General features: G+C 38.6%; 1 protein-coding gene and 1 pseudogene across 1 annotated transcript in view; both read left to right on the top strand.

Annotated features, from left to right (window-relative positions):
- MORC1 (MORC family CW-type zinc finger 1) overlaps positions 1–26,199 on the top strand; it is a 172,369-nt gene that overhangs the window by 57,802 nt on the left and 88,368 nt on the right. Inside the window, exons 10-14 of the mRNA XM_032406239.1 lie at positions 3,598–3,677; positions 4,405–4,475; positions 6,562–6,626; positions 9,945–10,088; positions 12,394–12,548. Coding sequence (XP_032262130.1) covers positions 3,598–3,677; positions 4,405–4,475; positions 6,562–6,626; positions 9,945–10,088; positions 12,394–12,548 — 515 coding nt within the window. The remainder of the gene's footprint in view (positions 1–3,597; positions 3,678–4,404; positions 4,476–6,561; positions 6,627–9,944; positions 10,089–12,393; positions 12,549–26,199) is intronic.
- Positions 20,337–20,754, top strand: LOC116633798 (annotated as a pseudogene).

Raw genomic sequence — 26,199 nt, 5'->3', positions numbered from 1 at the left:
TACGTGCCCTCTTTAATACCCATCACCAGGCTAACCTATCCTTCCACCCCCCTCCCCTCTAGAACCCTCAGTTTGTTTCTCAGAGTCCATAGTCTCTCATGGTTTGTCTCCCTCTCCGATTTCCCCCCCTTCGTTTTTCCCTGCCTACTATCTTCTTTTTTTTTTTTTTTAACATATAATGTATTATTTGTTTCAGAGGTAGAGGGCTATGATTCATCAGTCTTACACATTTCACAGCGCTCACCATAGCACATACCCTCCCCAATGTCTATCACCCAGCCACCCCATCCCTCCCACCCCCCACCACTACAGCAACCCTCAGTTTGTTTCCTGAGATTAAGAATTCCTCATATCAGTGAGGTCATATGATACTTGTCTTTCTCTGATTGACTTATTTCACTTAGCATAATACCCTCTAGTTCCATCCCCGTCGTTGCAAATGGCAAGATTTCGTGGGTTTTTTTTTTTTTTTTTTTTGATGGCTGCATAATATTCCACTGTATGTATATACCACATCTTCTTTATCCATTCATCTGTCAATGGACATCTTGGCTCTTTCCATAGTTTGGCTATTGTGGACATTGCTGCTATAAACATTGGGGTGCATGTACCCCTTCGGATCATTACATTTGTATCTTTGGAGTAAATACCCAGTAGTGCAGTTGCTGGGTCGTATGGTAGCTCTATTTTCAACTTTTTGAGGAACCTCCATACTGTTTTCCAGAGTGGATGCACCAGCTTGCATTCCCACCAACAGTGTAGGAGGGTTCCCCTTTCTCTGCATCCTCGCCAGCATCTGTCGTTTCCTGACTTGTTAATTTTAGCCATTCTGACTGGTGTGAGGTGATATCTCATTGAGGTTTTGATTTGGATTTCCCTGATGCCAAGCGATATTGAGCACTTTTTCATGTGTCTGTTGGCCCTTTGGATGTCTTCTTTGGAAAAATGTCTGTTCCTGTCTTCTGCCCATTTCTTGATTGGATTAGTTGTTCTTTGGGTGTTGAGTTTAAGAAGTTCTTTATAGATTTTGGATACTAGCCCTTTATCTGATATGTCATTTGCAAATATCTTCTCCCATTCTGTCGGTCGTCTTTTGGTTTTGTTGATCCAATTTATTCTTACACCAAGTGCCCTTTTGTCTGGTTCCAGATCTACACTTGTTATTAACAATATTTTCTTTTTTTCATTTTTACCACTCTAAGGAGCAAAACATTTATATTGTCTTAGTTTTCATTTCTCTCAATATTTTCATTGACCTTTTGTTTTTTCAACTCCTTCAGAAGAAAGTCTTCAATAAATTGTTTTATGTAGAAAGTGAACATCAGATATTTGAATGCAACTTCATTGATGGAAAAAAACAGGGAGGTAGAAGGTGAAATGGGTAAGGGAGAGTGAAGGCCTAAAACGTGGCAGAACACGGTGGTTTAGAGAGAAGGCAGAAATAGTATGGGGGTGAAGGCTGCAGCTGAGCATCGGGGCAGAAGTGTCGAGTAAAGGTGAAGTTTGGGAGATGGGTTTGGAAAGAGTTCTAACCCCTGAGGAACTGGAGGCCCAGAGGCCCTTCCCCTGCCCTCAGCAGCAAGGAAGGAGGAATAGACAGCTGGATAGATTCTCTCCCTCATCCCCCAGGGCATGCATTGCTCTGGCTTTTAAAGGCATTTTTATTTTAAAGGCAAGAGTCCACCAGTAGGAAAATTAGAAGTGTCCAGCTGAGGTAGACTCCTGATTATGGATGCAGATTGACCAAAAATTCTTCCCTTATGAGGATGGGCAGATTCATTACACTGAATTTCCACAAGTACATATATTTCTTTGTTAACTTTTTAGAATTGTTATGAACAATTGTAAAGTTTAAATTGTGAAAGTATACAGATCATCTGAGATGTTCTGGATTATCTGGGACCAGTTTGCCTCAGTGATGCAGACTACAAAGGAAGCACATGTTGTGCTGGTGTTTGCTGTTTAAAATTAAGCACTAAGGCATAGTTGGCACCTTCTGTGACACTTTTACTTTCTAGGGCTATAAACAGAGTCTAGAAAATGCTTGAATAGTTTATAGCATTTTTAAAGGATCACTTCATTGTTCAAAGTTTCTCCTTAATTTCACTTTATTTAAAAAATTATTTAAAATGAGTGATTCATACCAGATTAATTATGTGATTAGTATGTGATTTAAAAAAAATGGTAATTCCGGGAATTAGAGACCAATAATTTTTTACTTCCAAACCTAGGTTTTGCTGTTTTCTAAGTGTAATAGAGACTGATTTGGAATATACCTTGGTTATGACTTAAATGAATAATGTTCATTTTAAAAGAAAATTAAGGGAAAAAACTGAGAATTACTTTACCTTAGATTTTGTGGGTGTTCCTTTCTTGTGGTTAACCATAATTTCATCGGAAAATGAACATTAAAGTTAGTCATAAAGAGACTAGTTATTATAATTTGAGCTGTTCATTAAACCATCGAAGTAGATGAATATAGGATGACATTTATTTTTTAACATTTAAGCCTTTTCATGTAGGTAACTGGACAAACTTCTACAAATCCTTCAGAGCCTTAAGAAAAGGAATTTATCTTGCTACTTATTTCTTTTTCCTTTTTTTTTTTTTTTTAAGATTTTATTTGAGAGAGAAAGAGAGCATGTGCAAGAGCAGGGGGAGGGGCAAAGGGAGAGGGAGAAGCAGGCTTCCCGCTGAGCAGTGAGCCTGATGCAGGGCTTGATCCCAAGACTCTGAGAGCATGACCTGAGCCCAGATCAAGAGTCAGATGCTTAACCAACTGAACCACCCAGGTGCCCCAGGGGCATATAGATTTAGACTCTCCCTCTGCCTGAGCAAATGCCTCTTTTTAGATGTCTGAAGACATTTTGACTTCCAGGGATGACCTGCAGGTCTCTCTCCATCTCTGGCTGAACCTTTCTAAACATGGAAGGTATCAGAGAATGGTGAGCTCCAGGGTCTACAGGGGTAAAAGGCAAAAGTTACAGAATGAGGTATGCAGATAAGGTATACATATAATTGTTTTTAATGTATTTATTTGTTTATTCCTTTTCCTTGATTGTTCTAGAGTACCATTGCTCTCACTAAAGTAACAGGCTTTGAAAACAAGCTTCTTGGGCAATAAAATAGGAAAGTGTGTTTTGGTAGTTTAAAATGATAATGTGTGTTTCTGAACATTTTAGTTAAAGATAGCTGTTTGGGACTGGGAGAACTGGTTTATCCAGTGTCTACGACCTGAGTAAGAGGGTTATATATATTAACTAGAAGCTCTGATAATGGATCTATTACATAGAAATTTTTCTTTTTAAGAAAATTATCCTATTTTATATGTATAAATGAACATTTGTATGGGCAGAAATTTTGTTATCTCTCTCCTGAAGTTCCCTTACTAAAGCAAAATTGCCAAGTATTAAAAGGCAAGGAATTTCTTCCTAGGTATAAAATTTGCTGGTTTATCAGTTGGATGCAACTTATTCTATGAATCTTTCTTAATAATTATATATATCTGAGTATATATTCTTCCTGAAGAGTATTCTCTAAGTATTATGTACTTAAAAATGATAATCTGACTTGATTGTGTTCTTTTTTTTTTTTCAGAAAGTATCTACATGTCACATCTTCTTTTAAAGGAGCATTTAAAAATGAAGTTAAGAAGGCAGAAGAAGCAGTCAAGATTGGTATGTGCACTTATTCTGAGATATGTACTGTTCTAGCATTGTAGGAATGACCACAGTTAATCAAATTTCTGCCTCTCAGGAACTTCGTAACACATTTTTCTATCTCTAGCTTTGTTTAATTATGGTGTTATTTATTATTATAACATATATTGCTATATCTTATTATTTACTGTCTATTATTCCAAGTACACACTTGGAACGAGATTGATGTATATCAATATAAGAAATTCTGGTTGGCATGATACTGAGTTAGATCATTTTAGAGACTAGCATTACATGTACTTTAAGAAGGAATGTTCTACACATTCACTACTCCCTCCCCTCTGCCTACTACAATGAGGACAAAGCCATGCTTTCCCAGTGGTCCAGGAGCAAGGAATAACTTTAATCTATATTTCATGGATTTTAGAGAGTTTTCAGTCAGCCAAACATTCAGTCATAGCTCTTTAATTTGTATGTATAAAGTTATGCCCTGTCAACTGTAATGTCTAAGAGGAAGCCCAGTGTGGCTGCCTCCACCTGGCAGGTGTGAGAGCTATGGAAGGAATATAGGATTTTCTGAGATTATTGTCTATAAGCTATTCTCACTGGTCACAGCCATAAGGGGTGTGTGTGTGTGTGTCTGTGTGTGTGTGTGTGTGTGTGTGTGTGTACATATATATCACACTCATTTAAAATTGCTTGAAAGAATTTCCTGGTGTTATAATTATCTTGCTTCTGCTTCCAGCCGAACTCGTGTTGAAAGAGGCACAAGTCACAGTAAACCGGCCTGACAGGACTTCTTTGTCTTCTGCCAAGGTATGACACACAGTATTCTTAAATGGCAAAGTGTCCTTTGCTTTTTCCTGCGCACAGTTGTCTCTTATCATTTACTTCCTAAGCTTATAAACACAGACAAGCTCGGAAGCTTAAGCTGATTTTCACCCAGGTAAACAGAACAGAGGCGTGCAGAGAAAGGAGAGAAGCGTCAGCAGTGAGAGAAGGCTGAGTCTGAGAGCAAAGATAAGCAACGTGGGGTGAATTTGGAACAGTGGGGACAAGTACCGCAGCTCATTTCTTTAAAATGAAAAGTAATAAGAGAAAAGGAGAAAATAATGAAAAACTAGCAGAAAAAACTAGCCTATCAAGTTTCCTTGAAAATATCTTTTCAAATTATTGCTCCCTACAGACCTGAATAAATGGGGAAAGCAAGGAGAAGACTAATAAGCCATCCTTTTTTCTGGTGCTAGGAATTATGTGCTATAATTATGAATATTAATAACAGTACTTCCAGCTTACAAAGCTCTTTTCTTATGAGTTGCTCCACACAGTTCATAAACATTTTCTGTAATCCTTGCAATACGCCCATGAGTAAGATAGGTTATAAAGAACTATTATTATTAATTACAATGTATGGCAACTAAGGAAAAGAATATTGCTGCAGGACATGAATTATAAGTTTGGCAGCTTTTACCAAAAATGTGGTGAATTATGAAGCAACCTTTTATTTGCTTGTATATAAAGGAATACCAAGGTGTAGGGAGAAAAAAATGCCTCACTTCACCTTTCCTTCATTCTTTTCTGCAGACTCAGTATATGAATCCTTTCTGTGGTTTGCCCTTGAACTTTCAAGGACAAGGTCTGTGTCTGATACAGAGCTCTCTCATATCTAAAGATCATGAATAGGGAATGAAATCAAAGGGTAGCACCTGGTAATGCCCCAAAGTTACCTATGGCTTTCCCAAAATTCTCTAACTTTTTTTCTTTTCAATTATTATTTTAAGGTAAACATAGACCTATCTTACTGATTTTTAAAGAAAGGCTTAAGTTTTTTAAATTTTGTCTTGAAGAAATCAATTTCCTTGGCTTTATGTATTTGAGAGACAAGAGAAACAGACTCTAATGGGTCAGGACCCTGCTTTCTTCTTGCCTTAGCCTTAATCTCTCACTGCCTCTTTGCTCTGTGTTCTGAGTGCATTGACAGGAGGGGTGGGGAAGTCTTTGACCACCTTGCTTTGTTGCTCAGCAAAGAGAGCAAAGCAGAATGACCTTGGCTTCCAACCTCAAATTCCTCGAGGCAGTTGAGTGGTTGCATGTGAAGTGAAATACCAATCATTTTACCGTTTGCTTTTACTTTAAAGTCAGTGAAAATAATGTTCAGTGAGTGGTATACTCACCAAATGAGATGCCCAACTTTCACATCAGGTGGATGGAGCACATTAAAAATCTGTTGTTATTTGTGAAATAATAACAATGCATTATTTCTTTTCTCCTGGTTAGAGAGAGCATACTAGAGATAGGGCAGTGAATGAGCCAGTAGATCAAATTAAAAGACAAGATAAGAAAGAGAGGTGGGCATTGGTATTGAGGTACTCTGAAAGGGAGAAATCCTAGGGTTGGGCTGTCCTATAAAGGGACAGCTTGGGGAGTATTCGGGGTATCTGGAACTTGATATAAAGGAGACATTTTCTTATGGTGACTGACAAAAGTTTTTAATAGCAACTTTGTTTTTCCTGAAGAAGCTTTAGTGATTGATCACGTGACTTAGCATTTTTTGTTGTTGTTCTCACAGACAAAACTCAGGCTTTGCTAAGCTTTTGTGTAATTTGTGTGAAAGCCAGTGTGATCTTACAGGAAGCAATGGCTCTTTTCTAAAAGGCAGAGAGAGAACATTGGAATATGTGCAAAAAGAGAACCGTGGGCTAGGATTTGGTGTGTCTCTTAGCTACTGCAGCTGAATCATTTATCAAGTATTTATTGTCTACCATGGTACAATTGCATTAGGCAATGTGACCTATCACTATTACCCTTGTGAAACATTTGGATAATAGGATAATAAATATCAGCTCAGCTTTCATTAATTTAATAGAATTATGTTCTCTCCTAACCAAATGTACTTCTCCAGGACATATTACAGAAAGCTTTGGAAGATGTAGAAGCAAAGCATAAGATTCTTAAAGAGAAACAGAGGTAAGATGTAAGATTTTCCGTTCACCAGAATCCTCTGCACTTTGATAAAACAAATTCTGATTTCTGAGGGGACAGATTTGGTGGTTAATGTGATAACTTCTCTTTCTCAGCCTATGACATCTTATTATATTAAGCATAATATGGTCAAAATCCCCCAACCACATAATCAATGAGAGTATTTATAAAATATATATTTGCATGCATACATGTGTTTACATAATGTTAAAACTTCTGAATACAGAGTGAAAAATTAGCTCAGTGTCCAGTTGAGGAAGTAACTCTGCCCAGAGGATCAGCTGACTACTTTCTCTGTGTCCTTTGGCAGATACAAGGCTTTGGAGGGTTGGTCCTGATTTCTTTTCACTTTTAGTACTGCTTAAAATTTAAAGTTGAAAATGTTTCAAATAAATATATCACTATAGTTAAAATAAAAATAGCAAGCCTAACTTACAAAACCATTATTTACATTTGTAAAGTTGACTTGGTCTCCAGCTCAGGTGTTAAACAAGTTAAACTGAGAATATTCAGTGTTGTCTAAGTAAGGTCAGACTCTGAAAACTGGGATAACTTTGAGAAACAGATTTTTAAGGAAGTATTACTAGTTTACAGAATTATCTTTTGTGAACTATGGAGTGCTATATAACCATAACTTTCCTCAAAGCTGAAATTTGAAATGTTAACTATGCATTTATAAAAATAAATACTAAATAAATTTCATAGAAATCTTCATTAAAAAGCAAAGTCCTCTTTATTTTTTAAAAGTTTTTATTGAAATTCCAGTTAGTTAACGTACAATGTTATATTAGTTTCAGGTATACAATATAGTGATTCAGCACTTCCATACATCACCCTGTGCTCATCACAGCAGGTGCACTCCTTAATCCCCATCACCTATTTCCCCCATTCCCCCACCCCCTCCCCTCTGGTAACCATCAGTTTGTTCTCTATAGTTAAAAGTCTGTTTCTTGGTTTGTCTCTCTCTCTCTTTTTTTTCCCCTTTGCTCATTTGTTTCTTAAATTCCACTTATGAGTGAAATCATATGGTATTTGTCTTTCCCTGCCTGACTTATGTCACTTAGCATTATACCCTCTAGATCCATCCATGTTGTTGCAAATGGCAAGATTTCATTGTTTTTGTGGCTGAGTAGTATTCCATTGTGTGTGTATACATACATACACACACACACACACACACACACACACACGTGTGTATGTATATATATAAATACACCCCATCTTCTTTATCCATTCATCAATTGATGGATGCTTGGGCTGTTTCCATAGCAAAGGCCTCTTTAAAGATTTCCAGAAAGAAAAATCTGGTTAGTGAATTGTTTGTAGTTACATTGATATGCATGAAAGGTGATTGATCTACATTTTATTAATAACAATGCCAGTTAGTTGGTATGAACTTGTTTTTAGAACAAAATGCTTTTTAATTTATGATTGTTTTTTTAAAAGATTTATTGATTTTGAGAGAGAGACATACACACACACACACACACACACACACAGAAAGCATGAGGGAGAGAGAAAATCTCAAGCAGACTCCCCACTGAGCACAGAGCCCAACACCAGGCTTGATCTCACGACCATGAGATCATGACCTGAACTGAAACCAAGAGTTGGACGCTTAAACCAACTGTGCCACCCGGGTGCTCCCAAAATGCTTTTTTTAAAAAAAATTAAAGACAATCAGTATGCCACTTACTATTGCAGAGTGATTATGTAATATCCTGCAACACCCTGTTTTGGGGTCCCTTACATAGTCAGTATTCTTTTTTATTGAAGAGTAAGGATTTAATATTTAGTGTACATTTTTGGGAAAAAGTGTGATTTGTATATATTTGACCCAACATGTATGTGCTTAAAAAATATATACTATGTTGGGGCACCTGGGTGGCTCAGTTGGTTAAGCGACTGCCTTTGGCTCAGGTCATGATCCCGGAGTCCTGGGATCGAGTCCTGCATCGGGCTCCCTGCTCAGCGGGGAGTCTGCTTCTCCCTCTGGTCCTCACCCCTCTCATGCTCTCTCTCTCTGTCATTCTCTCTCTCTCAGAAATAAACAAAATTAAAAAATATATATATATACTATGTTAATCCAAGTCAATAACTTCCTTTAAAGTCTAATGTACTCTGTATATCCTGTCTACATAGAAGAACTACTAGGACTTTTTCTTTGTCCATTAACGATAGATGTATTTAACCAGTCCAGTAAGCATGTTATGTCAGTCATAATGGCACGTTATCATAAATTTGAAAAGAAAAGGCTGTTTTTGTGGAATGAGGAGAGCTACAAGATGGGTAGAGAGGAAGAATTATATTACCATTCTTGATAGGGAAAGGAAAATAACATTGCTCGTGAGGCACCTGCTGTGTTCCAGGTTTATACTTAACATTCTCTCTTTTAGTCCTCACAGCATCCCAAATGGCTATGTACGTGTTATTCCCATTTTTCAGATGAGACAGACAGTTGAAGTGACTCATACATAGTTATTACATGGTTATTGCAGAGATGAGCTTATATTTGAAGCCAGCTCCATCTTTCCGATTCTTTTTTTTTTTTTAAAGATTTTATTTATTTATTTGAGAGAAAGAGAATGAGAGACAGAGAGCACGAGAGGGAAGAGGGTCAGAGGGAGAAGCAGACCCCCCGCTGAGCAGGGAGCCCGATGTGGGACTCGATCCCGGGACTCCAGGATCATGACCTGAGCCGAAGGCAGTCGCTTAACCAACTGAGCCACCCAGGCGCCCCGTCTTTCCAATTCTTACATCCAGGCACTTTTCATGGCTCCAAGCAGCCTCCTGTTACTACAGTTGTTTCTATCATATTCTTCTGTGTCTCAATTTCTGTTTTTACACTTTTAATAGAAAAGTCACATAAAACATAAGATAACAGGACAGAGTCCGAAAAACAGGAGCTCATGTCTGTTACCCTTGTAAACTTGCCTTATTAACTCTGATTTACCTTTGATTTTGGAGGAGGAGAGAAAACTACAGAATACCTTTTGGCACATTTTAATCCATATAGGATATTGAGAGGCTTGAGGACATGCTGAAAGTTAGAAATCACATCCAGTGTTAAAAATACCTAAATTTTAAAAGTCAAATCATCATGTTTCAAAAATGCTGCAGTGTACATACATATTAGACCACGTAACATTTCCCCTGGGTAGTTTATATATAGTAACAAAATACCTGGGTATTTTATATATAGTTTCTTTGATGTTTATCTTCCCATTTTAATTATTGGCAGTTTGTTAATTGTATATTCTTATTTAATAAATTTTTTTTTAACTTTTCTAAATATAATGCCAGAGAATTAAAAAAAGCCAGGACACTGTGCTTGTTCTTTGGGGTGAACATAGAAAATCGAAGCCAAGCTGGGATGTTCATTTACAGTAATAACCGCCTGATCAAAATGCATGAGAAAGTGGGCCCACAGTTGAAACTGAAGTCCTTGTAAGTATGTTTTTGTTTTCAGAGGCATAGGCAGCATGAGGGAGGCTGCAGTAAGGTTCTGTCTGTGGAGTTAAATGAGTGATTAATCATCATGGGAGCAGGTGTCCTGTCCTCTGGTCACCCTTCCCATCAATATGCAGGCATTAATCTGCCTAATTTATAATATTGGCAGAGATGCATGCCTGTCCTAAGGCAAAAGCATACTTTGGGAAATTTTTTCAATACATTTCCTGAGCAACTTGATGTTTTACCATTTCTAGCACCATCTACTCGGGTTAGGTTCTTAATATTTTACCAATTTAAAAATAATACAAGCATAATAAAGATATTTTAGGGAAAAAAATCCATAGTCTTATAAAGCAACCCTGTTAACATTTTGTGCAACCCTTAACACGTGTCAGTTCTTGCCAGTTACCTTCATGAACGTGTATTATTAACATTCTCCAGCCTAGTTGGCTTCCAGAGTAACACATTCTGGTGCTTTCCTGATGGTCTGAAACTCCACGGGCTGCTCTCATCAATTATGTAGAGAATCAGACAAGGTAATTGTGACCAGTAAAATGGCTTAGGGGTCAAACACAATAATTGTGACTAGTAGGATGGCTCAAGGGAACATTTTTCATCTTATTTCTCGCTGTCGAGGAATTAGAAGTTCATTCATTTGTTCATTCAGCAAGCGCTCATGTTGCAGTATCAGGCGCCAGGCACTGCACTAGGCTCTGCAGACAAGATGGTGAACACCTAGTACCCTCTGCTAAGAAACGTACAGTCCAGTGAAAGGGACAGTATATAAAATACGTATTTTTTTATATTCTGTGGAAACAGCGAGAATGATCTTTAAAAAAACAAAATAGTTTACTCTCTTGCTTAAAACCCCACTGCATGTCGAATAGAGCTGGTTACCATGGTCTTCCAGTGATCTGGCCTCTGCCTGGCCCCGTGACAGCCCCCATCCTACTCACCTTCTCAAACCTTCTCCTTACCCTGGCAGCTTCCTTTTTCTCACATATCCTAAGCTCGCTCCTGCCTTAGTGCCTGGCGCCTGCCCTCCCTCTGCCTTGAACCTTCTGTCCTCAGATCTCTGTACTACTGGTCCTGGCGTGTTACTTAGGCACCAACTCTAAAGTTCCCTCCATAGGAAGGTCTTCCTGGACTGTCTGATTCAAGTTGGCCCCTACTATCAGCCCCTCCACCTTACCACTCTTCACGTTACAGCACCTGCTTTATTTTCCTCCTACCCCTTATCACCATCTGAAAGGACCTGGTAACTCTTACTGCCTGTTACCCTTCAATATAAGAGACACTTTATAAGCAGGGACCTTCTTGTTCAATACTGCATTCCTAGTTCCTGGAATAGGGCCAGGTGCTATGGATGGATGGATGGATGGATGGATGGATGGATGGTGGGATGAATATATAGGCAAGCATCAGGTGCAGAAAGGGCATTGGGAGGGGTAGTCAGCCAAACTGGGGGAAGTTGAGTCAGGCTTCCTGGAAGAAATGATGCCCAAATGTAGACTTACAGAATGAATAGTGAAGGGAGGGCAGCTTGGAAGGGGAAAGTAATGGAAAACATCATAGGCAGCAGCTCCACATTGGGAAGGCTTGGTTTGTGTGCCTTGCCAAGGGAAGTTGGGAGAGCTAGATAACTGGATACTCTTTCCCAAAACGGAAAATAGCCAGAATATTTTGTCACTAAGCAGAAATATCCAAGTTACATACATTGTAAGCTGCTAAAAATCTGAAAAAAAAAATTTATCCATCAGACTCACTGGCAGATACCAGTTACTTTACAGAATAATCCAGCCCTATGTTCCTTTAGTGGAATTCACTCAGCACCCCACAGACCTCTGCAACGATGAGGAAAAATCCAACCTGACAGATGAAATGAGGATGGAGAAAGTGACTCTTTGGCCAGATCATTAAGAGGGTCATGTCAGTTTATTTCAGCAAAACATTGTTAGTGGTTTCTAATGCTAAAAGGCCTCCTCTTCCCACCCACCTGATTTCCATGTAAGGTTTAGGTTTGGAAAAGGAGTCATATTAATTTAGTACCAGTGTGCATTAAGAGATTTTTTTTATTATGAGACCAAACATACCTAAAATTACCATAGTTTTATGTAACAAAATACAGTTTTAACTTGTTAAACTTTGACATGGTCTAGACCAAGTGAATCAGCTTATTTGTTAAAAAACAAACAAACAAACAAAAAAACTGATTTCAAAAGACCAAGGTATATTTGCTTTTTCTTTTTCCTTAGCTGAATTTCGCAGAATTTACTTATGTATTTATGTATTTTCCCAGACTCGGTGCAGGCGTGGTTGGAATTGTTAATATACCCTTGGAGATCATGGAGCCATCCCATAATAAGCAGGAATTTCTCAATGTCCAAGAGTATAATCATCTACTAAGAGTCATGGGGCAGTACTTGGTCCAGTACTGTAAGGACACCGGGATCAGTGAGTATTCAATGGTCACAGTAAGAGATACTTAATTGAGAGTCAACTTATGTGATTTCTTTAAGCTGGAATGATTGCACTGATTTAAGCAACTGGTAACCCAAAGCCCTGAAAGAGAGCTCTTTTTATTTATTAAAATAATAATAATATGGATGCCTGGGTGGCTCAGTCGGTTAAGAGTCTGCCTTTGGCTCAGGGCATGATCCCAGGGTCCTGGGATCGAGTCCCATGTTGGGCTCTCTGCTCAGTGGGAGTCTGTTTGTCCTTCTCCCTCTACCTGTTTAGTGCTCTTTCTCTCTCAAATAAATAAGATCTTTTAAAAATAATAATAAATAAGAGAAATGAGAAAGGAGCCAGTCTCAGAATCTTTCCCAGAATATTATGTGAAAAATGAAGCAGCAGATTAAAAACTGGAAGAGAGGGCAGTCAGTAGAAAGAGAGCTGATCATGGAGGAAGGAAGCAGAAGTTTGCTTGAGGAAGGCCTAGGGGGCCACTCCGAGACCCTACTGTGTGGGAAGGAGCACATAGTTGCATACAGACTTGAGCAGCTCTCCTAGCATCGTTATGTCATGCTGTAGCATAAGCATTGTTGACCCTGGATAATCGTAGATGTGTGTTAAACCTTGTTTTGTAAGGTTAACAAGTCTAGAATATGTTAATGAAGATTTCGATTAAAAATCACTGAAATAAATATATTCAGAAACTTTTTTAAAAAAATCTTATTTATTTATTTATGAGAGCATGCAAGCGTGTGAGCAGGGGGAGGAGCAAAGGGAGAGGGAGAAACAGGCTTCCAGCTGAGCAGGGAGCCCCACACAGGGTTCAGTCCCAAGACCCTGGGGTCATGACCTGAGCTGAAGGTAGATGCTCAACTGACTGAGCCACCTAGGTGCCCCCCCTTTTAAAATTTTATTTATTTATTTATTTATTGATGAGAAAGAGAGAGAGAATGCGTGAGCAGTGGGGAGGAGCAGAGGGAGAGGGAGAAGCAGGCTCCCAGGTGAGCAAGTGCCCATATATTCAGAAACTTAAGATAAACTTTAGTTATCTGGAAAATTTGGCTTATTCAGATCACTTCATTCTCCAGAGATACCTGAACAATGAGATGGTGTGCTGTGCATTAATGAAATAAACTTCCTTTAAGTTATGCAGACATTAAGGCTTCATTTATGGAAAGAAATAGATAGGCTACTGTGTTTGTTCAATGATTTTCATGAAGCATGTATAATTCATGCATATCAAAAATTATGTCTCTACCCTTGAGACAACTTAAAATCTTACTGCTCTACTTGAAGTTGTGATTTTAGAATATTTTCTTTTCTTTTGTACTCAACTTAGCTCAGCGCTGAAATTTTCTTACAGCCGTGAAACAGGAAAGAGTACGGGAACTCAGGGGAGAAAAAAAAGAGTGGGAATGAAGGTGCAGGCACAGATTTCCTGCCAGAGCTGGGTTTTCATGTCATGGTCTAAAATGTACTCAAAGTGAGCAGCATCAGCATCACCTGAGAGCTCGTTAGACGTACAGCATCTCAGACCGGCTGGCCTACACTCTGCATGTCAGCAAGATCGCCGGTGATCTGTAGGCATGTTTGAGTTTGAGAAGCACTGCTCTGAAGAGTATACCCATGTAATACTTGCTTAGCATAGACATACTTTTTCCACATGTATTTTTTTTCTCATAGACATGTCTGAAGTTATACTGAAAGTAGGAACAAGTACCTTATTTGGCAGGTTATGCTTAAAGCTGTAGAAAACAGAGGGCTAAGCAGAGTGAGATATAAATCAAGGATCTACTCTCTGGTCTTGAAATGCTAGCATGACATAGTACAAAAGAAAAAACATTAAGCGTTTCAAAGTTGTGTGACTTCTCCATTCTCCTCATATTTTCTCTGTGACCTTCCTCGTCATGCTCATCCTTTCAATAAGGAGTAATCTCAGAAAGAGGCATGAAACTTAAAGGTGATAGGAATAATCTCCGTCCAGCCCACACTTCCTCAGGACAGTCATATTGAGTCCTGTTCTGGGGGGACTCTCTTGAAGCCCTTTTTCCTGGTGTGGGGGTGCCCTCCTAACAACTGTACTCTCCACTCTTGGGTGTCACTTGCCTGCTTTCCCCCTCTTTGTAACTCCCCATCCCTATCTCAACCTAATTTTTTCAGAAACTTCTCAGTGGATGTACTAAGATTCAAAATAAGTTTGGTTTGGCCTTTTGGCCGGAACCGCCATCTTCCGGTAATTCGACAAAATGACCAACACAAAGGGAAAGAGGAGAGGTACCCACTATATGTTCTCTAGGCCTTGTAGAAAACATGGTGTTGTTCCTTTGGCCACATACATGGGAATCTACAAGAAAGGTGATACTGGGGACATCAAGGGAATGGGCACTGTTCAAAAAGGAATGCCCCACAAATGTCACCATGGCAACACTGGAAGAGTCTACAGTGTTACTCAGCATGCTGTTGGCATGGTTGTGAACAAACAAGTTAAGGGCAAGAGAATTAATGTACGCATTGAGCATATGAAACACTCAAGGAGCTGAGATAGCTTCCTGAAGCGGGTGAAGGAAAATGATCAGAAAAAGAAGGAAGCCAAAGAGAAAGGTACTTGGGGTCAACGGAAGTGCCAGCCTGCCCCGCCCAGAGAAGCACACTTGGTGAGAACTGATGAAAAGGAACCCAAATTGCTGGAACCCAATCCCTAGGAATTCATGGCATGATAAGTGTAAAGAAAATAAAAGACCTCAAGACTGTAAAATTGTTTCTCTGAATTGAGTAGAAGTGTGGTGTCCTTTCCCCCCTAAAGATATTTAAAGCAAAAAAAAAAAAAAGTTAGGTTTGTATTTTAATTATTATTATTAATACCATGTTGTTTTCCTAGTTTCATAATTGCCTATGAATTGATTCCAGGCTGGGGGTACTTTTACAAAAGGTGTTCCTCAAGGAGGAAGACAGGGGGTGGAGACAGGAGAGCGAGCATGTGTATCTGTTCACATATATGACAGCCTCATCCCAAAACTTCCTTAACGAATGGAATCAAGTAATCAAGGTCAGAATCGGTAGTCTCAGGAACTGTGCTGAGACCTTCAACGACTTTGTGTATTAATTCCCGCAGGAGTAACCAAAGTTATCTAATGCTTGCCTAGTACTCTAAAAGCCAGTATTATAGGGCACACAGTTTTAATGAAAAGTATTTGGGTAGTTTATTGCCTTATAAATAAAAGATGCAGTCTTTGTATTTGCTATAAATCTGATCTGTTTCTATGGAAAATTGAGGCCTTGTAAAACTCATATCCACAGAAAGGCAAATGGAGAGGTAATGACTTTGTGTCATCTATCAAATCTGCATTTATGTTTGGCACAGTTGATGCTAAGAACCTCAGAAGTATTTCTCTTTAGTCTGACCTCACCTCATTGTCTGCTACTATGTTTCCTGAAGCTTTGTGCATTCTTAAAGTGAAATGGAAATATTGATCATCAGCTTTCTGGAGTAGGGAGAGAAGGAGAAGGAAAAGATAGAAAAAAAACATCAAATGAAATTTGGGTTTGAACAGAAGGAATTACATAGAAATTTGTTACTAAACTTTTCTAGAATGGATCAGAATATAGCTGATGTGCTAAATGAAATCTGGGACATAGTAAGCATAACCTCTCCTAGCAGAACTTAAACGATAGGGCTTCACGGGGGCAAGGAGGCTAAAAATCATATAAGCCGGTCACCTCCCTGATGCTTTAATCCCCCCTACCTCGCCCACTCCTGCCTGAGGAAAGTGGACCACCATTTTAAGCCTGAATGAGGGTTTCCTGTAAAAGAAAAATTGCCACTTCTTGAGTCAGCCTGTGAATCTCTGCACAGCTGTATTAGAAAAATACATTTTCGTATCAAAGTCAAATCTATTTCTCGCGTGTTGTTTCATTCATTCACCTGTGGTAGGCACAGAGGGTTATAGGACTAACGGATCAGACGTGGTCCACCCTCTCTGGGAGTCTGCGGTCTAGCAAGGCTAACACCATTTGACAATTAGAAATAGCATTGGTGCCCAACAGAGAAGAAGCCAGTGCTCAGGAGCCAGAGAGGCCTCCTTGAGGAAGTGATGTTTCCTGAAGGATGAGGAGGAGTTAGCCAGGTCAACAAAATTTTTCCCCCTTGGGGCCATGAAGGCTAGGCCTAAAGCCTTTCCAAATGACAGCCCCCCAGGTATTTGAAGACAACCTTTCTGTCTCTCTTCATCCTTATTTTATCCTAACATTTCCAAGTTCTGTTGCTATTCTTCATTTGATGGGTGTTAAATATATTCACCATTTTAATGTTATACTTTATAAAGTGTGCTGGTCACGTAGAAATAAAAATTTCAGATGAAACCCAGCCTTGAATAAAATGGGATCATCATGTCTTTCTTCTTAAGTTGTTGTAATTCTGCTGATGCAGCCTGCTGTATTAACTCTCAGTAAGCACATTATCGACTTCCAGTGTCCTTATTGCCAATTAAAATTCTTAATAAAAATTTTAATGTGTATTCTTGTTAAGCCATACATTTCTTATATTTTTTTCCATTGTTTTTGGACCCTAGACTAGAATCATACATTCAGTCCTATTAAATGCTATCACCTTATTAGGCCCATCCTTTCAGGAATCTCTTGTTGACTTCTAACTAATATGCTGTTTTTTTCAGATAAGTTTGACCAGTATTTTCTCTATGATTTCATTTAAATCCTATTGCATAGAATAGAAAAATCAAGCACTTGGCCCTCCACTGATGACCTCTGGTGAGGTTGAAATGGGATACTGGATAAATAAATTAATCAGTTACAAATCTTCCTAGTTAGGCTGTCATCTTGCTCACATCAATTTCTCAGTTTGTGTGTAATTTTGAAAATGAGAGATAATATTTGTTAGATGAATAGTTTTAAAAAAAATAGATAACACTTTACGTCTTAGGTTGGGCTGCTATAGCAAAATACTGTAAACTGGTGGCTAATGAACAGCATAAATATCTTTCTCACAGTTCTGGAGGCTGGAAGTCCCAGATCAGAGTCCCAGTATGGTCGGATTCTGGTGAGAGCTGTCTTCTAGTTTGCAGACTAATGACTTCTTATAACCTCACCTGGTAGAACAAGAGTGAGCTAGCTCTCTGGCCTCTTGGAAGGGCACTAATTCCATCATGAGGGCTCCACTCACATGACCTAATTACCTCCTAAGGACCCCACTTCCAAATACCATCACACTGGGGATTAAATTTCAACATATGAATTTAGTGGGGATGCAGACATTCAGTCCATAACACTTTAATAGCTACAGTTAGCTATTCACGACAAATGTTGTTTCTCTAATGATGTGCTTCAGTCTATAAGATCTCAGAAAGACACTACAAGAAAAATGAAATGCAACATTTTCTGCTGGGGATACATATTGAGTGAGGAGGTCTATATAAATATTAAAAGGTGAGACTATGAGACAAGTTTATTTGGAGATGTAGGTCAAGAAATAATTCATATCTCTTTTTTTATTCAGTCTTTGAAGTTACAGATTTTATGTATTCTATTTCATTTAAAAATATATTTTCAATATTATATGTTATTTTTTTTAAAGATTTTATTTATTTATATGAGAGAGAGAGAGAAAGCACGAGCAGGGGGAGCGGCAGGCAGAGGGAGAAGCAGGCTCCCCGCTGAGCATGGAGCCGACCCAGGGCTCGGTTCCAGGACCCCGGGATCATGACCCGAGCCGAAGTCAGACACTTAAATGAATGAGCCACCCAGGTGCCCCTTGTATGTTATGTTTTATTTTGAAATTTTGGTATTATGGGCAGAATTGTTTTGTCAGAATTCGTATGTTTTAGTCTTAACCCCTAGTACCTCAGAATGTGACTGTATTTGGAGACAGGGCCTTTGAAAAGGTGATTAAGTTAAAATGAGGCCGTTAGAGTGAGCCCTAATCTGGTCCGACTGGTGTCCTTACAAGAAGAGGAAATTTGGACAGAGAGAGTCTAGGGATGGGTGTGTGCAGAGAAAAGATGATGTGAGGAAATAAGTTTCCATTGTTTATGCCCCCCAGCCTGGTTTTTGTTGTTGTTATGTCCTCCCTAGCAAACTAATATATATGCGAAATTGTGAAATTAGACAGAATTAAAGAAAATATTAAAATGAAACCCGTAAATCCATCATCCAACCTCAACAGTTCTCAACTCCTGGGAAAACTGGTTTCATCTATATTCCCCCTACTCCTCAACAACTAGATAGATTATGAAGAAAATTCTAGACATTATATAATTGTATCAAATATATTTATCATGTATTTTTAAAAGAAAGAACTCTGTTTAAAAACATAATCACAGGGATGCCTGGATGGCTCAGTTGTTAAGCATCTGCCTTCGGCTCAGGTCATGATCCCAGGGTCCTGGAATCGAGCCCTGCATCGGGCTCCCTGCTCACCGGAAAGCCTGCTTCTCCCTCTCCCTCTGCTTGTGTTCCTGCTCTCGCTGTGTCTCTCTCTGTCAAATAAATAAGATCTTAAAAAAAAAAAAAATCACAGTACAAATATAACGCTTTAAAAATTATCAATACTTCCTTAATACCATAAAATATCCAGTCTGTTGTTACATTTCTAATTATCTCCTGTCATAATATAATTCAAGGTCCTTCTTACCCATCTTACCCATCCCCATATTTCTCTTTTTCCCTTGTTTTTCCTTGCAATTTATTTGTAGGAAAAACTGGGCTGGTTGTTTCATAGTTTTCACAGGCTCTAAATTTTGCGCGCTGCCTTACTGGGTGTGGTTTAACAGATTCCTTCATTCTGTTGATTTTTCTGCAAATTGGTAAAATTGATTAGCAGCTTGACCAAATTCAGACCTGGTGTTTTTTCGTTTGTTTTTTGTCAAGATGCTTCATAGGTAGTATTGTGTTCTACCATCAGGTTGTCCGATTCTCTCTCTCTTAATGATATTAGCAGTTAATGATCAATGCTCAGATTCCTTAGGAGTCCCAAAATCTTCTATTCTGATTCTATCATATTTTTATAATTTATTAGCTTTAATACTTCTAAAAGAAAAAATTTTTCATCTTCCATTTGGTCACCTATGTTAGTTTGTATTTTACTGTTTGACAGAAACAACATAGAGCTCTATGCTGATAAAAAACTTGTATTGAATAAAAGCTTGATTAGAGGTAAAATTAAAACAATAAAAATGATATAGACATTAACCTGACTTATATGGCATAAATATGTACTCTGTTTAAAATCATTACTTCATGCCAGTTCTCAGCAAATAGCAGGATGGTTCAGGAGTTCATTGAATTGATTTCTGTTTTAAAAAAAATCACATTCTTAGATTTTTATCCATTTACACTGCTTTCACCTGGTAATTGAAATTATCACCATTGACAGTACTTAGGCTTCCTTTTCTTTCTGACTGCACTTGTATTATCATGATAATGACATTTTTTACATCTACAGTGAATTTTCATGCTAAAATATCTCAGAGGATCTTACCTATATTGCAAATAAAATACTAAAAAGCCTGGTAGCCTTCTTTTGTCTGGAATTACAGTCTTATTCTTACAGTCTGATTTCCCCTGCTGTACCAGAAGCAAGACCTCAAAACTCTATCAGTGCACTTATGTGTGCCTTAGTAAAGAAGAGTAGGTTGCACCTTAATGACTGAATTTGAAACAATGCAGTCAGAATTAAACATAAGTTGTATTAACAGAGGAAGTAGGTTGCATCGGCCAGGGTCAGAGTGCATGGAGGAAACCATCGAGTTCTCCCTCCTGAAGCTAAATGGTCAGATCATGGAGATTGATCATGTCCAGCCCGTAGTGCATCCACAGCTTACTCCGTTCTGTCCAGAACTCTCTGGGATTATTCAAGCATGGTGGATAATCTGCCAAGCCTGCGACAAGTACTGGAGAGGGTCATCCAAACGGCAAGTCAATTTTTGTCACCTGTGGAGCCTGGGACTTGGAAGTCACACTCCTGGGCCAGTGCCAGTATTTGGGTTTGCCCGTGGCAGATTACTTCAAGCAGTGGATTAATCTGAAAAAGGCTTGCAACTTCACCATGGGCTGCTGGCCCAAGAATGGACTTCTAGACATGAATGAGGGCCTCCGCCTGCAAGACACAGGCATTGATGACTGTAAGAACATCACCAACATCATGAAGGCACTTGCCTAGCAAGGCTTCATTGTCAAGCAGACATCACCATTCTGATCGGCTGAGGACAGGATGGGGCCAGCCAGGGTAGCTGCTTGGCCCAGCCCAGAACCCTCCTTTCCCTCACAGGAGGGGAAATGGGAGAGTGGCACAGCCCTACATCCAGAGTGTCCCACAGCCTGCTCTGGGGGCTTGTGCCCTGGGTAAGGGCTTGGCCCCTCGGACCCTCTGGAGCAGACACTTTGTGCCCCCAACCCTGCCCCTCAACCTCAGTCCAGTATTAGCCCCTCCCACCGTAGGGGGACCCGGGCACTGACTGCCTCCTCTTGTGTCTTCCCCCATCCTCACTGTGAATGTCCCACTGAATGAAGTGGGGGAAATGAGAAAAAAATATAACTTTGAATCTTTAGATCTCTGAGGACATTAAGTCCGCAGGCTTGTGTATGTCTGAGTGAAATAAGTCTGGTAGAAAGATAAACTTTGCTAACCCAGATATTTGGGAGAATGAGCTGGCCAGCTAGTCAATTGCCCATAATGACACAGAACTCTAGGACTGTGCTTTAGATTATTATGTCTAATTTTAAGTTCCCCATTATAGAGGGAATTAGAAAAGTTGAGTGTATGCAAAGAAAAGCAGTGAAAATGAGTAAATAAAAATATAACCTAAAAAAAGAAAGCAAAAGTTCTTTCTTCCTGAGGGAAGACACAGAAGAAACCTAACTCTCGTCAGTTTTGTTTTTGAAGGTTTGTTGTCATGGGGCCCCTAACGCTCTTCCTTCTAGTGTCCAGCGCACACAACGGCCTTTTTCTGAGCTGGGAGCCAGGCAGCCCTCGGGGACCTTAGAGTATGGTTTGGAATCTTCAAATCTACCAGTAATTGTCTAAAATCCTTATACATACATATGCTACATTTTTTCCAATATGTATAGATGTAGTTGGTTAGTAAAATCTAGAATCACACAGAAGTGTTCTTGAATTCAGTTTATTTTTTTGTCATGTATTTTCTCAGGTAGAGGGAGGGGGGTTAGTGGTTCGGAACTTATTTTGCGGCTTGAGGAGCCTCTCGTGGGAAACCACTGAGACGGAACGAGAGAAAATGATGCTATGTTGCCAGGTGAGGTAATGAAGTTGACACTTCCAGGGAGTTGGACCAATTCCTCAGATTCCTGGAGCTTGCTGTGCTCACAGTAGAGTGAAGTGAAAACATTCTGGCCGTGGCTTTCACCTACTTCTGCCACTGACCATCCCGGTGAAGTGTGACTTGCCCAACCCACTCCACTCCACCCAGGAGCCGAGGGAAGGAATGGGGCTGTGAGCAGCTTCACCAGCACTGAAGTCCTTGGGGAAGTGGTTATGTAGCAGCGCTCGTCAGGTGCCCATTAGCTTCACAATCCTCCTCAAGAGTGTACAGGTCTCACTACAAACTGATTGGGGTTGGCATGTTGGTTGAAACCAGTTTGCCATCTCTGAGTGACTCCATCACAAACATAAATGATCGGTGATAACACATGGATCAGCTTAGGAAAGGTCTGATGTCTGGCTTGGCTAAGAATGAGGGGTAATGACGAACAGGACAATTTCAACAGAGCAGGAGGCATGACTTATAATCCCCTGAGAATGGATATGTAATTTCTATCTCAGGAGATCTTTAAAAATAGACTATAATCATCTATTTAGTTGCAGAACTACCTGAAGTCAGGGACCTGATTTAAGCACCTTCATCTTACGATTTTCCTGGTACTTTGATTTCGTAACTGTTTTAGCCTTTCTTATTTTGATTGAAACCATCAAAGCTTTGCTTTGGTAACTAACTACTGAATTTTATTACTTCTTCTCTTGGCTAATTGATTCCCTGGATGTCTTTGTACATTCTATGAATAGATATGAAACTGACATCTAGGAAGGTGTTGCATTTCTTCTGTTTTTAAGAGGCAGAGTCTTTGTGAACTGCTCTTTTATTTACTGGTGTTTGGCAAATGTTTAGTAAGTTATTGCAGCAGTTCCCATTATTTTTTTCCGAGTTTTAAAAGGCTCCTGAAAATTAATCAGATTAATTTAAACATTTGGAATCTTCTGAATAAAGTACTCTCTATATAGCTAGCAGGAAATTAAATTTTCATTTCTCAGATACTCGTTCTAGAAATTAGGACTTTAATTCTGTGTGCATTAAGCCCTGATTATTCTACTAATTTAACAGGCTTGTTGATTATTCAAGCAAAAATCTCAAGATATGTATTCTTTTATAATTTTGAATTTTACCCATGTGCTTGCAACCATTTCCTGTTTACAAAATAAGCTGAGATTTTAGATCAGAATACCTTGAGGATATTAATATAATTTTGGAATTAATAAAGTTTGGGTATCTTCATAGTACTCTTTATAGGTGGGTGGAAATATTTAAGATATATTTTTTAAAAAATCAAGTACTTCTCGGGGCACCTGGGTGGCTCAGTCCTTAAGCGTCTGCCTTCGGCTCAGGTCATGATCCCAGGGTCCCGGGATCAAGCCCCACATTGGGCTCCCTGCTCAGAGGGAAGCCTGCTTCACCCTCTCTCACTCCCCTGCTTGTGTTTCCTCTCTCTCTGTCAAATAAATAAATAAAATATTAAAAAAAAAAAGTACTGAAACAAATAATACATTATATGTTAAGAAAAAAGAAGAAGATAGCAGGAAGGGAAAAATGAAGGGGGGGAATCGGAGGGGGAGACAAACCATGAGAGACTATGGACTCTGAGAAACAAACTGAGGGTTCTAGAGGGGAGGGGGGTGGTGGGATGGGTTAGCCTGGTGATGGGTATTAAAGAGGGCACGTACTGAATGGAGCACTGGGTGTTATCCGCAAACAATGAATCATGGAACACTACATCAAAAACTAATGATGTAATGTATGGTGATTAACATAACATAATGAAATAAAATAATAAAAAAATTAAAACAAGTACTTTTCAAATTTTGAAATTTTACCTCTTTTAATTGATTTCTAGATGAAAGGGCAATTTAAAAACCCTCATCAAGACATTAACAAAACATTAACAAAAACGTCAGTTATTAAAGCCACATATATAACCAAATGTCCATAATTACATACCACACTATTAGCCAAAGCCAACTTAATATAATGAATATTATTAATTTTACTATTTCTTGCCAGACTCGGATAGATCATTTTTTTCCAGCTTTATTAGGATATAATTGACAGAAAATAATGGTATATACTTAAAATGTACACATGATGACTTGATATACGTATACACTGTGAAATATTTAACCACAATCAAGTTAATCAACACATCCTTCACCTCACAGTTATCTTTTTGCATATGTGTGGAGGTAGAATGCGTAAGATCCACTCTCTTAGCAAATTTAAAGTATACAATACAGTACTGCCAATCATAGTTGCCATGCCATACATTAGATCCTCAGAACTTATTCACTTTATTATTGAAAGCCTGTACCCTTTGACCAACATCTCCCCATATCCCCTACCCTACAGCCGCTGACAACCACCATTCTACTTGCTGTTTCTATGAGCTCAACTTTATTTTTTTAGATTTCTACGTATGAATGATACCATACAGTGTTTGTTTTTCTCTGGCTTATTTCTCTTAGTATAATGGCTTTCGGGTTCATTCATGTTGCAGATGGCAGGATGTCCAACTTTTTATGGCTGGATACTATTCCATTATCTAATCATATTTAACCATTCATCCATCAGTGGACATAGAGGTTCCATATTTCTGTGTCTTGGCTATTCTGAATAATGCTGTAGTGAACATGAGAGTGCAGATATCTCTTTAAGATACTGATTATCATTTCCTTCAGATGTATATCCAGAAGTGGGATTTCTGGGTCATACAGTAGTTCTATTTTTAGTATTTTGAGAAACCTTGATACCGTTTTTCCATAATGGTTGTACCGATTTACATTCCCACCAACAGTGGGTGATGGTTCCCTTTTCTCCATATCCTCATCAACACTTGTTATCTCTTCTCTTTTTGATAATAGCCATCCTACCAGGTGGGAAGTGATATTGTGCTTTTGACTTACATTTCCCTGATGATTAGCACCTTTTCATGTACCTTTGGCCAATTGTCTATTCAGGTCCTTTGCTCATTTTATTATCAGAGTGTAAGTTTTGTTTGTTTGTTTTTGTTTTTGTTTTGCTATTGACTTGTGTGAGTTCCTTGCATATTTTAGATATTAAGCCTTTATCAGATATATGGTTTGCAAATATTTCCTCCTCCTGTATGTTGCCTTTTCATTTTGTTGATTGTTTTCTTCGCTGTGCAGAAGCTTTTCAGTTTGATGTAGTCCCACTTGTTTTTTGTTTGATTTTTTTTTTGTCATTGTTTGTTTGCTTTTGTTACCTGTGCTTTTGGTGTCATATCCAAAACAGACCAGTGTCAAGAAGCTTTATCCTTGTTTTCTTCTATGAGTTTTATGGTTTCAGGACTTACAGTTAAGACTTTAATCCATTTTGAGTTAATTTTATAAGTGGTGTAAGATAGGGCCCAGTTTCATATTTTTGCATGTGGATATCCCATTTTTCCAGCACCATATATTGAAGAGACTGTCCTTTCCCCATTGTGTGTTCTTGGTACCCTTGTCAAAGATTAGTTGACCATATATGAGTGGGTTCATTTCTGGGCTTTCTATTCTATTCCATGGGTCTGTGTGTCTGTTTTTTTTTTGCCATTATCATACTGCTTAATTGCTATAGCTTTGTAATATGTTTTGAAATCAGGAAGTGTGATGCCTCCAGCTTTTTTCTTCTTTTTCAAGATAGTTTTAGCTTTTCAGGGTCTTCTGTGGTTCCATACAAATTTGGAGATTGTTTTTTGTACTTCTTTTGCATTGAATCTGTAGATTGCTTGAGTAGTATGGACATTTAAAAAATATTAATTCATCCAACCCAAGAATGTAGGATATCCTTCCATTTATTTGGTATCTTTTCAGTTTCTTTCATCAGTGTCTTATTGTTTTCAGTCTATAGGACTTTTATCTCTGTGGTTAAATTTAATCCTAAGTATTTTATTGTTTTTTATGTTATTGTAAATGAGATTGCTTTCCTAATTTCTCTTTCATACAGTTCATTGTTAGTGGCAGAAATGCAACTGATTTTAGTATGTTGATTTTGTATCCTTTGTCTTTACTGAATTCGTTGATTAGTTTTAGCAGTTTTCTTGGTGGAGTCTTTAGGGTTTCCATATATACTATCATGTCATCTGCAAACCAGAATTTTTTTTTACTTCCTTCCTTCCTGATTTGGATGCTATTTATTTTTCTTCATATCTAATTGCTCTAACTAGAACTTCCAGTACAATGTTGAATAGAAGTGATGAGGGTAGGCATCCTTGTCTTTTTCCTGATCTTGAAGAAAAGCTTTTAACTTTTCACTATTAAATATGATATTAGCTCTGGGCTTGACATAATGGCCTTCATTGTGTTGAGGTACATTCCTTCTATACCTAATTCGTGGAGAGTTTTTATCTTAAAAATATA

This window comes from Phoca vitulina, unplaced genomic scaffold, assembly GCF_004348235.1.
Source record: "Phoca vitulina isolate PV1807 unplaced genomic scaffold, GSC_HSeal_1.0 scaffold8, whole genome shotgun sequence".
Taxonomy (NCBI): domain Eukaryota; kingdom Metazoa; phylum Chordata; class Mammalia; order Carnivora; family Phocidae; genus Phoca; species Phoca vitulina.
Note: the sequence above shows the minus strand (reverse complement) of the source record. Positions and strands in the feature narration are given on the sequence as shown.